General features: G+C 46.3%; 1 protein-coding gene across 2 annotated transcripts in view; it reads left to right on the top strand.

The window, feature by feature from the left end:
- Positions 1-514: 514 nt before the first annotated feature.
- LOC141117223 (CD48 antigen-like) overlaps positions 515-13,414 on the top strand; it is a 35,872-nt gene continuing 22,972 nt past the window's right edge. For both annotated transcript variants that reach the window (XM_073609949.1, XM_073609950.1), the window contains exons 1-2: positions 515-713; positions 8,968-9,273. In XM_073609949.1, the coding sequence (XP_073466050.1) occupies positions 593-713; positions 8,968-9,273 (427 nt within the window). In that variant the 5' untranslated portion in view covers positions 515-592. The remainder of the gene's footprint in view (positions 714-8,967; positions 9,274-13,414) is intronic.

The raw sequence follows: 13,414 nt of genomic DNA, 5'->3' as shown, positions 1-13,414 counted from the left end.
GCTACAATGGAATGGTTTAGATCAAAGTTTATTTATGTGTTAGAATGGCCCAGTCAAATTCCAGACCTAAATCCAATTGAGAAATTGTGGCAAGACTTGAAAATTGCTGTTCACAGACGCTCTCCATCCAATCTGACAGAGCTTGAACTATTTTGCAAAGAGGAATGTCAAAAATGTCACTCTCTAGATGTGCTAAGCTGGTAGAGACATCCCCAAAAAGACTTGCAGCTGTAATTGCAGCAAAAGGTGGTTCTACAAAGTATTGACTCAGGGGGGCTGAATACAAATACACGCCACATTTTTCACATATTTATTTGTAAAACATTTTGGAAACAATTTATAATTTTCCTTCCACTTCACAATTATGTGCCACTTCGTGTTGGTCTATCACATAAAATCCCAATAAAATACATTTACGTTTTTGAATACTTTTTCAAGGCACTGTATGTACCAAAATAGCTTTGACAACAAAAGGGTTAATCTAAGCTCCTCCTTGACGTGGGGGCACGTCGAAGGTTTGGCTATAATGACATAATCAGGAAGTAATAATGCAGTGGAAGAGGACCGCTCGATCAGTATATACCTCTAATGCATGAAGAGGACCGTTCGATCGGTTTATAGCTCTCATGCCGTTAAGACGGTCTCGATTACTATGGGAAGAAATCTCCAAACATGTCTTGTGGCGTGGATCATTCTTTCAAACATGTCAATCGGTCAGTATACTTACTTCCATAGCGTTTGGCTTGTGTGTTGCATAGGCCTCAACGTGTTCAGTTAACAATTTACAGAACATAAATGTTATTCTGATCGCAGGCCTTAACTTAGCAGCACACCAGAAGTTTACATTTGTTCCATATGTACAATATAGAGCAGGATTTTCCTGTTTTTTTTCCTTTAGTTCTGCATTCTCCACGTCTCACTACTTCTGACAGCACACAGCCCCAATAACACGGTGCAGAAGTAGCCAAATACTGATTAAGGCCTTCAGACATCCCAAACTGCAAAAACTAATTTCAGGAAGGTGGCAAGCTCATTTCAGAGAGGTCACGCTCCGTGCCGGCAACCCCCCCCCCCCCCCCCCCCATTCATAATAAAATACTATAATAAAATAATACTTGAAAGATAATAATAATATAATGCCATAATAAAATAATACTTTAAAAGATAATGTGGTGTCACACTCACCAAAAATGCACCCTTACTGTGCCCATTTACAGCCTCATCAGTGCCAACAATGCAGCCTCACTGTGCCAATCTGCAGCCTCACAATGCCCATCTGCAGCCTTGACAGTTCCCATCTGCAGCCTCATCAGTGCCCATCTGCAGCCTCGGCAGTGCCCATCAATGCAGCCTCACTGAGCCATCAATGCAGCCTCACTGTGCCCATCTGCAGCCTCATTAGTGTCAACAATGCAGCCTCACTCTGCCAACAATGCAGCCTCACTGTGCCCACCTGTATCCTCATCGGTGCCCATCTGCAGCCTCGTTGTGCCCATCTGCAGCCTCACTGTGCCCATCTATATCCTCATCAGTGCCCATCCTTATCCTCATCAGTGTCCATCTGCAGCCTCACTGTGCCCATCTGCAGCCTCACTATGCCTACAATGCAGCCTCACTGTGCCCATCTATATCCTCACTGTGCCCATCTGCAGCCTCACTGTGCCCATCTGCAGCCTCATTGTACCCATCTGTATCCTCATCAGTGCCCATCTACAGCATCACTGTGCCCATCTGTATCCTCATCAGTGCCCATCTGTATCCTCATCAGTGCCCATATGCAGCCTCACTGTGCCCATCTGCAGCCTCACTGTGCCTACAATGCAGCCCATCTGTATCCTCATCAGTGCCTATCTGCAGCCTCATTGTGCCCACCTGTATCCTCATCAGTGCCCATCTGCAGCCTCACTGTGCCTATCTGTATCCTCATCAGTGCCCATCTGCAGCCTCACTGTGCCCAGTGAGCCCCATCTGCAGCCTCACTGTGCCCATCTGCAGCCTCACTGTGCCTACAATGCAGCATAACTGTGCCCATCTGTATCCTCATCAGTGCCTATCTGCAGCCTCACTGTGCCCATCTGCAGCCTCACTGTGCCTACAATGCAGCCTCACTGTGCCCATCTGTATCCTCATCAGTGCCCATCTGCAATCTCGCCAGTACCTTGATTACACACAGCAGGTGTCTCTCGCTGTGTCATGCAGCTGCAGCCTTAACTGTTCGGCAGCAGTCCACTGTAACAAAGCCCCGCCTCCTCATCCATGATAGACGGTCAACTGAACACTGATACAATGCTGGGAAATTGAATCAGTGTTCTGTCTATCATGGATGAGGAGGCGGGGCTTTGTTATAGTGGACTGCTGCCGAACAGTTAAGGCTGCAGCTGCATGACACAGCGGGAGACACCAGCTGTTTGTTATTACTCCAGGCTGAGTGGCAGTGCAGGCTCAGCCGAGAGATCGTGCCGCACTCGCAGGTATCCGTGAGCCTGCCGTCAAATGCGGGAGTATCCCGCGAGTCGCGGGAGACTTGAGATGTCTGGGCCTTGTTGACATTGGTTGTGTTTATCACCCCTCCAACAAGCAATCAACAGTGCATAACTTTTCAGAGGCATCTGACAGGTGGCTCAAAGGTGATATGTCACCTCTTGAATGCCCACAGCATGCACTTAAATTGAGCTGTGGTTTTACTGCCCTCCAAACACCACAAAGTAACATGGCCAGCAGTCATGTTAGTATGCATAAAATGTTAGGATTTAAAATGCATGCAAAAGACAATCACTACATATTAGCAATACATTACACATGTCCCCATGTGCCTTTACAATGCTGCTCATCTGCCAGAAATTCAGTGTATTCCTAACTACACTATATTGTCAAAAGTATTGGGACGCCTTACACGCACATGATCTTTAATGGCTTTCTAGTCTTAGGCCGTAGGGTTCAATATTGAGTTGGCCCACCCTTTGCAGCTATAACAGCTTCAACTCTTCTGGGAAGGCTGTCCACAAGGTTTAGGAGTGTGTCTATGGGAATGTTTGACCATTCTTCCAGAAGCGCATTTGTGAGGTCAGGCACTGATGTTGAACGAAAAGGCCTGTCTTTTAGTCTCCGCTCTAATTCAACCCAAAGGTGTTCTATCCCTAGGTCCGAGAGAGAAGTCTGTGTACCAGCTAGGATACGTTATTCTCAACCTACAAAAGAGCCTGTACTAGCTTTATATGGGGACCCAGAACCAGTTATGACTTATTAACATTACCTAAAATAAAAGGCGGTATAGGTCTTCCTGATATATGAACGAATGAATGAATGAATGAATGAATGATTTGTAAAGCGCAGCAAATGCGAACTGAATCGCCTCAATATGCAAATATTACCTAGCATGTTACCTGTCGAGAATAGCGGACTGGGTCTTACATAAAAAACTAAAGCCTGGGTCACACTGAAAGATTCACCAATCTCACTCGAAGTGCTCCCCTGGCTCCCAGCAAGACACACATCCAGAAGACTCAAAGACCACCCTATTGTAGGACCATCCCTCCACTGCTATTACATTACATGTAGAAATCTAAGCTTATCTTCCTTTCTGAGACCTCTTACGCCCCTGAGACACAACCCTGACTTCACCCCTGGCCTTTCAACCCACTTTCTTAAGGAAGTATGGCCGCACGAGCAAGTACAAGCAGAACACTTCTTCCATAGAAGCAATCTTTCTTATGAAGATATCCAAACTAAAACACTCAACTCATACTTCCCCTACTGGACTTAAGTACAGCTAAGTAACTTTTTCTGATAACTGAAAACGCCTTCAAACTGGTCTTGTTACTTTACTCCTTTTGAAGCTTTTTGCTCTAGGAGAACTCCACAACGCTATACGATATCATTTATGTACACCCTTCTTTTCTCTAACTAAGAAAAGGGGGACCAGTAAACTAGGTTAAAAATGGGCAAAAATGCTTAGACATCTCCCTTAATGAGAAGGATTGGAAAAGAGTAATGACAAACATTCATAAAGGCTCAATTAATGTTACAACACAAGAAACAGGCTACAAAATACTAATAGAATGGTACCGGACACCCACCCAACTTCACAAATTCTCACCTACAAATTCACACCTATGCTAGAGATGCGGTTCAGATCCTGGATCGTTGCTACACATTTGGTGGTTTTGCTCCAAATTGCAACCGTTTTAGAAGGAAGTTCGGAAACATTTACAAAAATTACATACACATTTGACTTAACCCCTGCACAATATCTACTGTACCACTCATCCTTTCCAAAAGCTACATATCATAAGTCTTTAGCCCTACACCTTGTAAATGCATCCCCACAAAATGGAGGACCTCTACACCACCAACACTCAGACTGATACTGTTACATACGCAAAACGGCAGACATGGGGAACTGAGAGGCTTAGCAAAAGACAACCCTTCCAAATTCACCTGAACCTGGGCCTGTTGGTACAACTTTCAAGAATCCTCAACCCTACAACCATAACCTTACCGCCAGATCTTAATTGACTATTATTTTCTTCTGATCCTGTGTCAGAAACCATCAATCAGACTGAGACAGAAGTACAGTTAAATCACACTTGTTTAATAATAATAAAAAAAGGTAAACATAGTCAAAACATAGCCAGAGTTCAGGAAAAGGAACGGATAGTCAGACAAGCCAAAACGTCAGGGAGCCAGAGATGAGTGTAGTAGAACAGCAAGCAGGATCTGGAGCCAGAAGGAATGTCAACCAAGCAAGTCTTCAACAGGAACACAGGAGAGCGTCTCTAGAAATGTGACCAAGGCGAAAGGCAGAGATCATCTGGACTGGACTTCTTAAGTAGGCAGGACTGACGAGCAAGATATCAACAGGTGAGTCACTGTGGAGAGATAGGAGCTGGCAATTAGCCGACAGCTGAGCGGCCAGCTTTGAGAATTAAGGGCTGAGCCCAGCCCTGACATCCTGATACCTGTGAGATGGAGATCCTCTAAACTCATTCTTCTATCAAATGTCCCTAACCCCAACAAATATACCTGATATCACCTTCCCTGCACTAAGTGTCACCAGACCAATATATCTTAGATTATCGATGCTCATAAATAGCATCCTTGCTCCATCCCCCTCCTATTGCCCCACTTCCCCTTTATCTTCCGATGTTTACAACATCCTTCTTTAACCTACCCCCCCATTCTCAAATTTCTTCTCTTACCACCCCACCACCCCATCTCCCTTTTATCCCCCCATTGGGCTCCTCAACCTTATAATACCCTTCTTCTTCATACATACTGTTATACATTGGCCCTCATCATTCAGAGAATAAAATTTACAGGAATGCCGTAATATAGCACACTACCGATAACAAATTAACCTGAGTTATTGTAACTCTTTATACTCGGATCAGGAGCTTGTTTCCATTACTTACCTAATCCTACTTTCTACGATTGGTATATTGCTTTGAAATTACAATATTTATGTGTTTATGTGATCGCTGTCATTTTCTTGCATTAATGTATTTCCTTCTCCCCTTGGCGCTTCATGTTCCCTGTCATGTTCTTTGAATTCCTTTCACAGCTACAATGTACCCTTTAATTGATTTCACATCAGTGATAGTCTTTACCATAGTTTTGTGTTAAAACTTAAAATTCTTGGAAAAGGATACTGTCCAAAGTGTTGCCAGGTCGGCATAAAGGTACTAACACTGTTAAGCTGGACATGATAAATCTGTAGGTAATCTGCTTGGGTGTCTGGGACCCCTAACCGTCACCTCCTTGCATGTTGTCCAATAAAACTTCTAAAAGAAAGAGACCAGTGTTTTATCTCTAGCCCTGGACTCAGCCCTTGGGTAGAATTCTTCCCACCCCTGTCTCTGAAGGTGCAACCATGTCTCTTGGGGCTGGGGGGAGATACACTTGTAAGCAAAGGCAAGGTGGCTTTGGCAATGTAGTGCCTGGAGGGCAATTGTGTCTGCACTTCCAAATGCCTTATATCATGGCTCCATTTTTATACAGCAAGCTGATCTCTTTTAACTCTTTAGCTGCCAAATCGATTTCTAGGGGTTTTTTTGCATACAAATATGGATGATAATATATAAAAGAAAAAAAAAATAAGCTTGAAAATGACTTTTGTTATACAATATTGTCGGTTTATCAATTACAAAATTTCAGTAAACAATACACTAAAGTTAAAGGGGTTGTAAAGGTATAAGTTTTTTCACCTTAATGCATTCTATGCATTAAGGTGAAAAAACTTTTGATAATACCGCCGCCCCCAGCCCCCCGGTTTTACTTACCTGACACCTCCAAACTCGGCCGCTCGCTCCCGACCTCCATTCAGCCGATCAGCCTGGTCGCTGATTGGCTATAGTGGATGGATTGAAAGCAGCGCAGCCATTGGCTCACGCTGCTGTCAATCACATCCAATGACGCGGCGCGCCGGGGGCTGGGCCGAGTGATACAGCGAGCGGCTATAGCCGCCGGCTGTATCACGGGAGCGCGCCCGTAATAACTAACCACCATGCGAGGGAGCTCGCATTAAGGTGGTTAGTTATTGCGGGGAGGAGCTGAGACAGCCGCCGAGGGACCCCAGAAGAGCAGGTTCGGGGCCACTCTGTGCAGAACGAGCTGCACAGTGAAGGTAAGTATAACATGTTTGTTATTTTTTTTTTTTTTTTAAATTTACCTTTACAACCCCTTTAACCGCTTGCCAACCAGCTGCCATCACTATACTGCGGCAGGTCGGCACGATCCCACAAACCGTCAAAGCTGTACGTCGGCTCGCGGGATCGGGATAGCAGGGGTGCCGATGCTCGTGGCCGACGGTCGCGATGGCCGCCGCCCACGAGCTATCGCGAGCATGAGGGAAAGAACACGGAAGTGTGTGTGTGTAAACAAACAAATTCGTGTTTTGTTCCGAGAGGAATGACAGATTGTGTGTTCCTATTAGCTAGGAACCATGATCTGTCATTTTCTCTAGCCATTTCACTCCCCCTTTAGTTAGAATCACCACCCAGGGAACATAGTTAACCCCTCGATCGCCCCCTAGTATTAACCCCTTCACTGCCAGTGACATTTTTACAGTAATCAATGCATTTTTATAGCACTGATCGCTGTATAAATGCCAATGGTCCCAAAAATGTGTCAAAATTGTCCAATGTGTCCGCCATAATGTCGCAGTCACAATAAAAATCGCAGATTGCCACCATTACTAGTAAAAAAAAATAATAAAAATGCTATAAATCTATCCCCTATTTTGTAGCCGCTATAACTTTTGCACAAACCAATCAATATACGCTTATTGTGATTTTTTTTACCAAAAATATGTAGAAGAATACATATCGGCCTAAACTGAGAAAAAAGTTTAAAAAAAAAAACAAAAAAAGGGGATATTTATTATAGCAAAAAGTACAAAATATAGTTGTTTTTTTTTTTTCAAAATTGTCGCTTTTTTTTGTTTATAGCGCAAAAACTAAAAACTGCAGAGGCGATCAAATACCACCAAAAGAAAGCTCTATTTGTGGGAAAAAAGGACGTCAATTTTATTTCGGTGCAATATCGCACGACCGCGCAATTGTCAGTTAAAGCGACGTAGTGCCGAGTCGCAAAAAATGGCCTGGTCATTCTACAGCCAAATCTTCCGGGGCTGAAGTGGTTAATCTAAGTGCAAGCATGTACAACATATAACCCTTTTTTGGGGGTAAAACACAAAAGATGAGGTTGCGTCGAGTAAATAGATAACCAACATGCAAAGCCTTAAACTTGTGGGTACCAAATTTTGATACCCTAAATTATCCATAGGCAATGCATTCAAAGGTCATCATTTTAGAGTTAACCGTTAACAATGGGCTTAGAATTATTGTTTTGCATTTGGCATTTGGCACAATCAACATTTTCACATGTGTTTATATTTTAAATTCTAGTTAACATTTTTGAGGAGAGGCTTAAGTGTAACTTTATTTTTATCATGTAGGGCAGTGATCTCCAAGCTTTTTAAACAAATAGCCAGTTTACTGTCCTTCAGGCTTTAGGGGGGCCACACGGTGGCCAGTGTGAGTAGAAAATGTCCTGGCACCAGTGGGAGTAAACATTGTCCCATTATTGGTTTTAACAGGGTGTATTGTGCCCCATGGTTTGTATCAATGGGAGGAATAGTGCCCAATCATTGATCTTAGCAGGAGAAATAGTGCCCCATCGATGGTGTCAGTGGGAGGAATAGTGTTCCATTATTGGTGTCAGTGGGAGGAATAGTGCCCCACTAATTGTGTCAGAGGGAGGGATGGTACCTCCTCATTACTATCAGTTGGAGGAATAGTGTCCCAAGGGCCAGATAGAGGCAAGCAAAGGGCCACAGTTTGGAGACCATTGATATATGGAATCAAGTCCCCTATGTTATACTATTTTGTTGAGACAAGTTTTCGTTAATGAGAGATCATGGTTCTATTAGACCCCTGATATCCCACCTGCCCTCCATTTGGGCTAATGGAGTGCAGATCACGCTCCATTAGCTTCTTTCCTGGCTGCAAAGACCAGGGAAAGTGACATCCGAAACCTGAAAGTAATGTAATACACATTGCTTCTCTGTTTTAGGGTCTTATCAGTTAGGGGATATTAGCAAACGGATGTTCACTTTTCTATCTCCTTTCTATCCCTTATACTCCACAACACCCACCATGCTGGTCCACGGTCTACAGGTGGGACAGTGGAACCCGGGAAGCATGGCATGGGGGGGGGGGGCGCATAAACAGGGGTAGGTGGAAGCAATCAGGCAGCTGTGCAGCCACCCAATGTTTCCACCTGGCAGCCGGCTTGTCAGATTTACACAGTGTATGTAATCCCCCCCCCACACTGCTGCCGACTTATGCCTTACATCGGTGTCATTGAACGGCTTAAATGTGTATCTAAATATAGCATTGAAAAAAAGCTAAAAAGTTTTATTAACATCAACGTGACTGAATGCATTCAAAATTTTCTGTTTTCCTATAGGTGGAGATTATCCTCACAAAGTGAATGGCGTTATTGGTGGGACTATTGAATTGGTAATCAAGCAGACATTTTCAGATAATGCTACAGAGGTGGTCTGGAAATTGAAGAGGGGATCTCAGACTTTCAAAATAGCAGAGTTCAAGGACAATAATTTAAGGACTGAACATCCCCAAATTCAAATGTTCAGAGATGGAATGGGATTACGAATTAAAAATGCAACGTTTGACAATATTGGGAACTACACTGCCAAGATTACTCTTAAAAACAATGTAATAGAAGATGTTTCATTCATTGTCAGTCTCTATGGTAAGCATTCAAATTTACAAAACAATGTTTCATTTTGATTCGGAGAATATTTGTAAATATGGATGATGAAAAACCTTATCCAGATCTTGGAACCAGACCGACCAGTTAGATTCAGGAACATGGGATGACGGGGGCTTTCTTTTATCAACCTCAGAACAGAGCGTGAGGTAGCAGGACACATAAAAAATATCATCCTGCAAATCAGGGAATTTTGTTTAAAAGGAAACTTTTTACATTTTTATAAATACTTATGCCGCGTACACACGGTCGGACTTTCCGGCATACTTGGTCCGGCGGACCAGAGTGTGCCGGACAATCCGCCCGTGTGTGGGCGGCGGCGGACTTTTCCGGCGGACTTCTTCCCAAAAGCCCGCCGGACCTAGATTTTAAACATGTTTGAAATCTTTCCGTCGGACTCAGTTTCGGGCGGAAGGTCCGCTCGTGTGTGTGCTGGTCCGACGGAAAGCCCGCTCGTGTGTAGGCTGGTCCGACAGACCAAATACGACACGAGGGGATGGTATTGCATCTCGCGCTCGCTGCAATAGGAAAAACAAATCTTCCTATTGCGGCGAGCGCGGGGCATACCAGGCCCTTAGGTCTGGTATGGATTATAAAGGGGAACCCCGCTACGCCGAAAAAACGGCGTGGGGTCCCCCTAAAATCCATACCAGACCCCGATCCGAGCACGCAGCCTGGCCGGTCAGGAAAGGGGGTGGGGACGAGCGAGCGCCCCCCCCCTCCTGAACCGTACCAGGCCGCATGCCCTCAACATGGGGGGTGGGTGCTTTGGGGGAGGGGGGCGCCCTGCGCCCCCCCCCCCAAAGCACCTTGTCCCCATGTTGATGAGGACAAGGGCCTCTTCCCGACAACCCTGGCCGTTGGTTGTCGGGGTCTGCGGGCGGGGGCTTATCGGAATCTGGGAGCCCCCTTTAATAAGGGGGCCCCCAGATCCCGGCCCCCCACCCTATGTAAATGAGTATGGGGTACATGGTACCCCTACCCATTTACCTAGGAAAAAAGTGTAAGTAATAAAACACACTACACAGGTTTTTAAAATATTTTATTAAACAGCTCCGGGGGGGGGATCTTCCTCCGGCTTCGGGGGTCTTCTTCCGGCTTCGGGGGTCCCTCCGCTTCATCTTCTCCCGGCGTCCGGTTGGTTCTTCTCCGCTCTCCGGCCTCTTCTCCCGGTGTCGCAGGTCTTCGGCCGGCCCCTCCGCTCTCTTCATGTAGCTCTATTGCGAGCGGAGGTCCGGACTTCTGGGCTTCTTGGCTTCTTGGCTTCTCTTCTCTTCTCTTCCCCCAGATGTTGACACGACGCTCTCTCCGGCTGGACTGGTCTCTGAGGGCTGCGTTGTGACTTATATAGGCGGAGACCCCGCCCCCATATGATGTCACAGTCCTTGGGCATGCTGGGACTGTGACGTTTTAGGGGGCGTGGTCGACCACGCCCCCTAAAACGTCACAGTCCCAGCATGCCCAAGGACTGTGACATCATATGGGGGCGGGGTCTCCGCCTATATAAGTCACAACGCAGCCCTCAGAGACCAGTCCAGCCGGAGAGAGCGTCGTGTCAACATCTGGGGGAAGAGAAGAGAAGAGAAGCCAAGAAGCCAAGAAGCCCAGAAGTCCGGACCTCCGCTCGCAATAGAGCTACATGAAGAGAGCGGAGGGGCCGGCCGAAGACCTGCGACACCGGGAGAAGAGGCCGGAGAGCGGAGAAGAACCAACCGGACGCCGGGAGAAGATGAAGCGGAGGGACCCCCGAAGCCGGAAGAAGACCCCCGAAGCCGGAGGAAGATCCCCCCCCCCGGAGCTGTTTAATAAAATATTTTAAAAACCTGTGTAGTGTGTTTTATTACTTACACTTTTTTCCTAGGTAAATGGGTAGGGGTACCATGTACCCCATACTCATTTACATAGGGTGGAGGGCCGGGATCTGGGGGCCCCCTTATTAAAGGGGGCTCCCAGATTCCGATAAGCCCCCGCCCGCAGACCCCGACAACCAACGGCCAGGGTTGTCGGGAAGAGGCCCTTGTCCTCATCAACATGGGGACAAGGTGCTTTGGGGGGGGGGGCGCAGGGCGCCCCCCTCCCCCAAAGCACCCACCCCCCATGTTGAGGGCATGCGGCCTGGTACGGTTCAGGAGGGGGGGGGCGCTCGCTCGTCCCCACCCCCTTTCCTGACCGGCCAGGCTGCGTGCTCGGATCGGGGTCTGGTATGGATTTTAGGGGGACCCCACGCCGTTTTTTCGGCGTAGCGGGGTTCCCCTTTATAATCCATACCAGACTTAAGGGCCTGGTATGCCCCGCGACGGGGCTAGCAAGGTGTCAATCTCGCCGATAAAAGCGGCAAGATTGACATCCTTCTCTAGTCCCGTCGCACCTGAGTCACGTTCAAAATGAACGGACTTGTCCGTGTGTGGGCAAGTCCGTTCATTCTGAAAGTCCGCCGGAACTCCGGCGAAAGTCCGTCGGAAAGACGGGCGGACTTAGCCCGCCGGAAAGTCCCGGCGTGTGTGGGCAAGTCCGTCCGTTTTAAAGTCCGGCGCACCTGGCGGACAAAGTCCGTCGGAAAGTGTGCCGGACCAAGTAGGATAGAAAGTCCGCTCGTGTGTACGCGGCATTAGTAGAACATTGATTCAAGGATTTATGTTAATGAACAGAATGGATTCAAGTCCAAATGAAGTCTGGGACATCTTTTATACTCCTGAATTGTTGTAATTGTGTTATGATTTCTAACTGCTTTTTGATTGGGAAACCCTTCCTGCTATCCATCTTTGGTACTTTATGCTTGCATAGATAGGTACTGGCTACAGTTCCCATCACAAGTGTCCTCACAAAGATTTGTAACTTTAAGGAAGAAAGGGGGCAAGTCAGAGAAGGATGAGGGTGTTTTGGAGGTTGTGACAGAGTCACTTTTGGCGGGGGGCCCCGTGGAACCCAGAATCCCTTGGGGTGGTTGGGAAAATCTTGTTTCAGCTCCCCATGCACCTCCTATGTCTAAGTTACCTGGTGTCTTTAATAGGGGCACAGGGTGACCGAGAAATCCAGTCTGATCTGTACTAATCGGACTCACTGTACAGCCACATTGGAATGTGTGTGTGTGTATATATTATATATATATATATATATATATATATAGATATATATATATATATATATCTATATATATATATATATATAGGCTCATTTTGTTGTGTACTCCTTGCTGGGTCGTTTAGGGTGTGGCTGTATTCCAATGTTCTATTGTGTCTGTCTGTCTTGGATATTATGGGCTTTGTATGTTGATTAGCTGTGAGATTGGTGGGGGCGAATTCCTCCAACAGCTCTCACTGCTGATTTGACAGTCTACCCCGCCCAGAATGCAAAGGGGGGGGGTTGTCCAGAGTATTACCTGTGTTTTCAATAAACAGTCCATGTTCAGCAACCAAATGAGTATTGTCTTGTTTTGTGGTTGTTAGCGGTTGGAATATCTGATATCTATATTCTGACTGTGAGGAAGCGGTATATGATGAAAGCACTCAAGCAGAGTGTGGGACGTTTTGTTACAGAGGTATGTTATGGAGTGCACTGAGAGGAGAGGGAAAACTGAGAATTGAGGTTCTTAACCCCCTTGCCTATTGTCAAATGTCAGCTTAGTGGGAGCCCTGTTGTCCTGGGGAGATGTCATATGACGTTCTCCCAGGATCGCAACTCGCGCACGCTCTACGGGCCGCGCTCCGGTGTGATCTGTCACCCGCTGCGTCCTCTGGACACAGCCAATATCCGATCACTGTACCGGCCTGCTGCCAGTACCATGTGACTGTTGTGGCCAATTACAGCAGATCACATGACAATTGTACACAATTAATTTCTTTGTTTGCTTGTTGTGTATTGTAATGAGCTCTTTGATCACAGTGATCACATGTACAGATCACAGCTAATCACAATAGTAATTAGCTGAACACTGTGAGCAGGACGCACAGCACTAACTTGTAGTTTTAGCTGAACACTGTGAGCAAGACGCACTGCACTAATTTGTAGCTTTAGATGAACACTGTGCAGAGGTCTCACTACACTAACTTGTAGGTTTAGCTGAACACTGTGAGCAGGACGCACCGCACTAACTTGTAGGTTTAGCTGAACACTGTGAGGTGGA

Source organism: Aquarana catesbeiana, linkage group LG13, assembly GCF_042186555.1.
Source record: "Aquarana catesbeiana isolate 2022-GZ linkage group LG13, ASM4218655v1, whole genome shotgun sequence".
NCBI classification, from domain to species: domain Eukaryota; kingdom Metazoa; phylum Chordata; class Amphibia; order Anura; family Ranidae; genus Aquarana; species Aquarana catesbeiana.
Note: the sequence above shows the minus strand (reverse complement) of the source record. Positions and strands in the feature narration are given on the sequence as shown.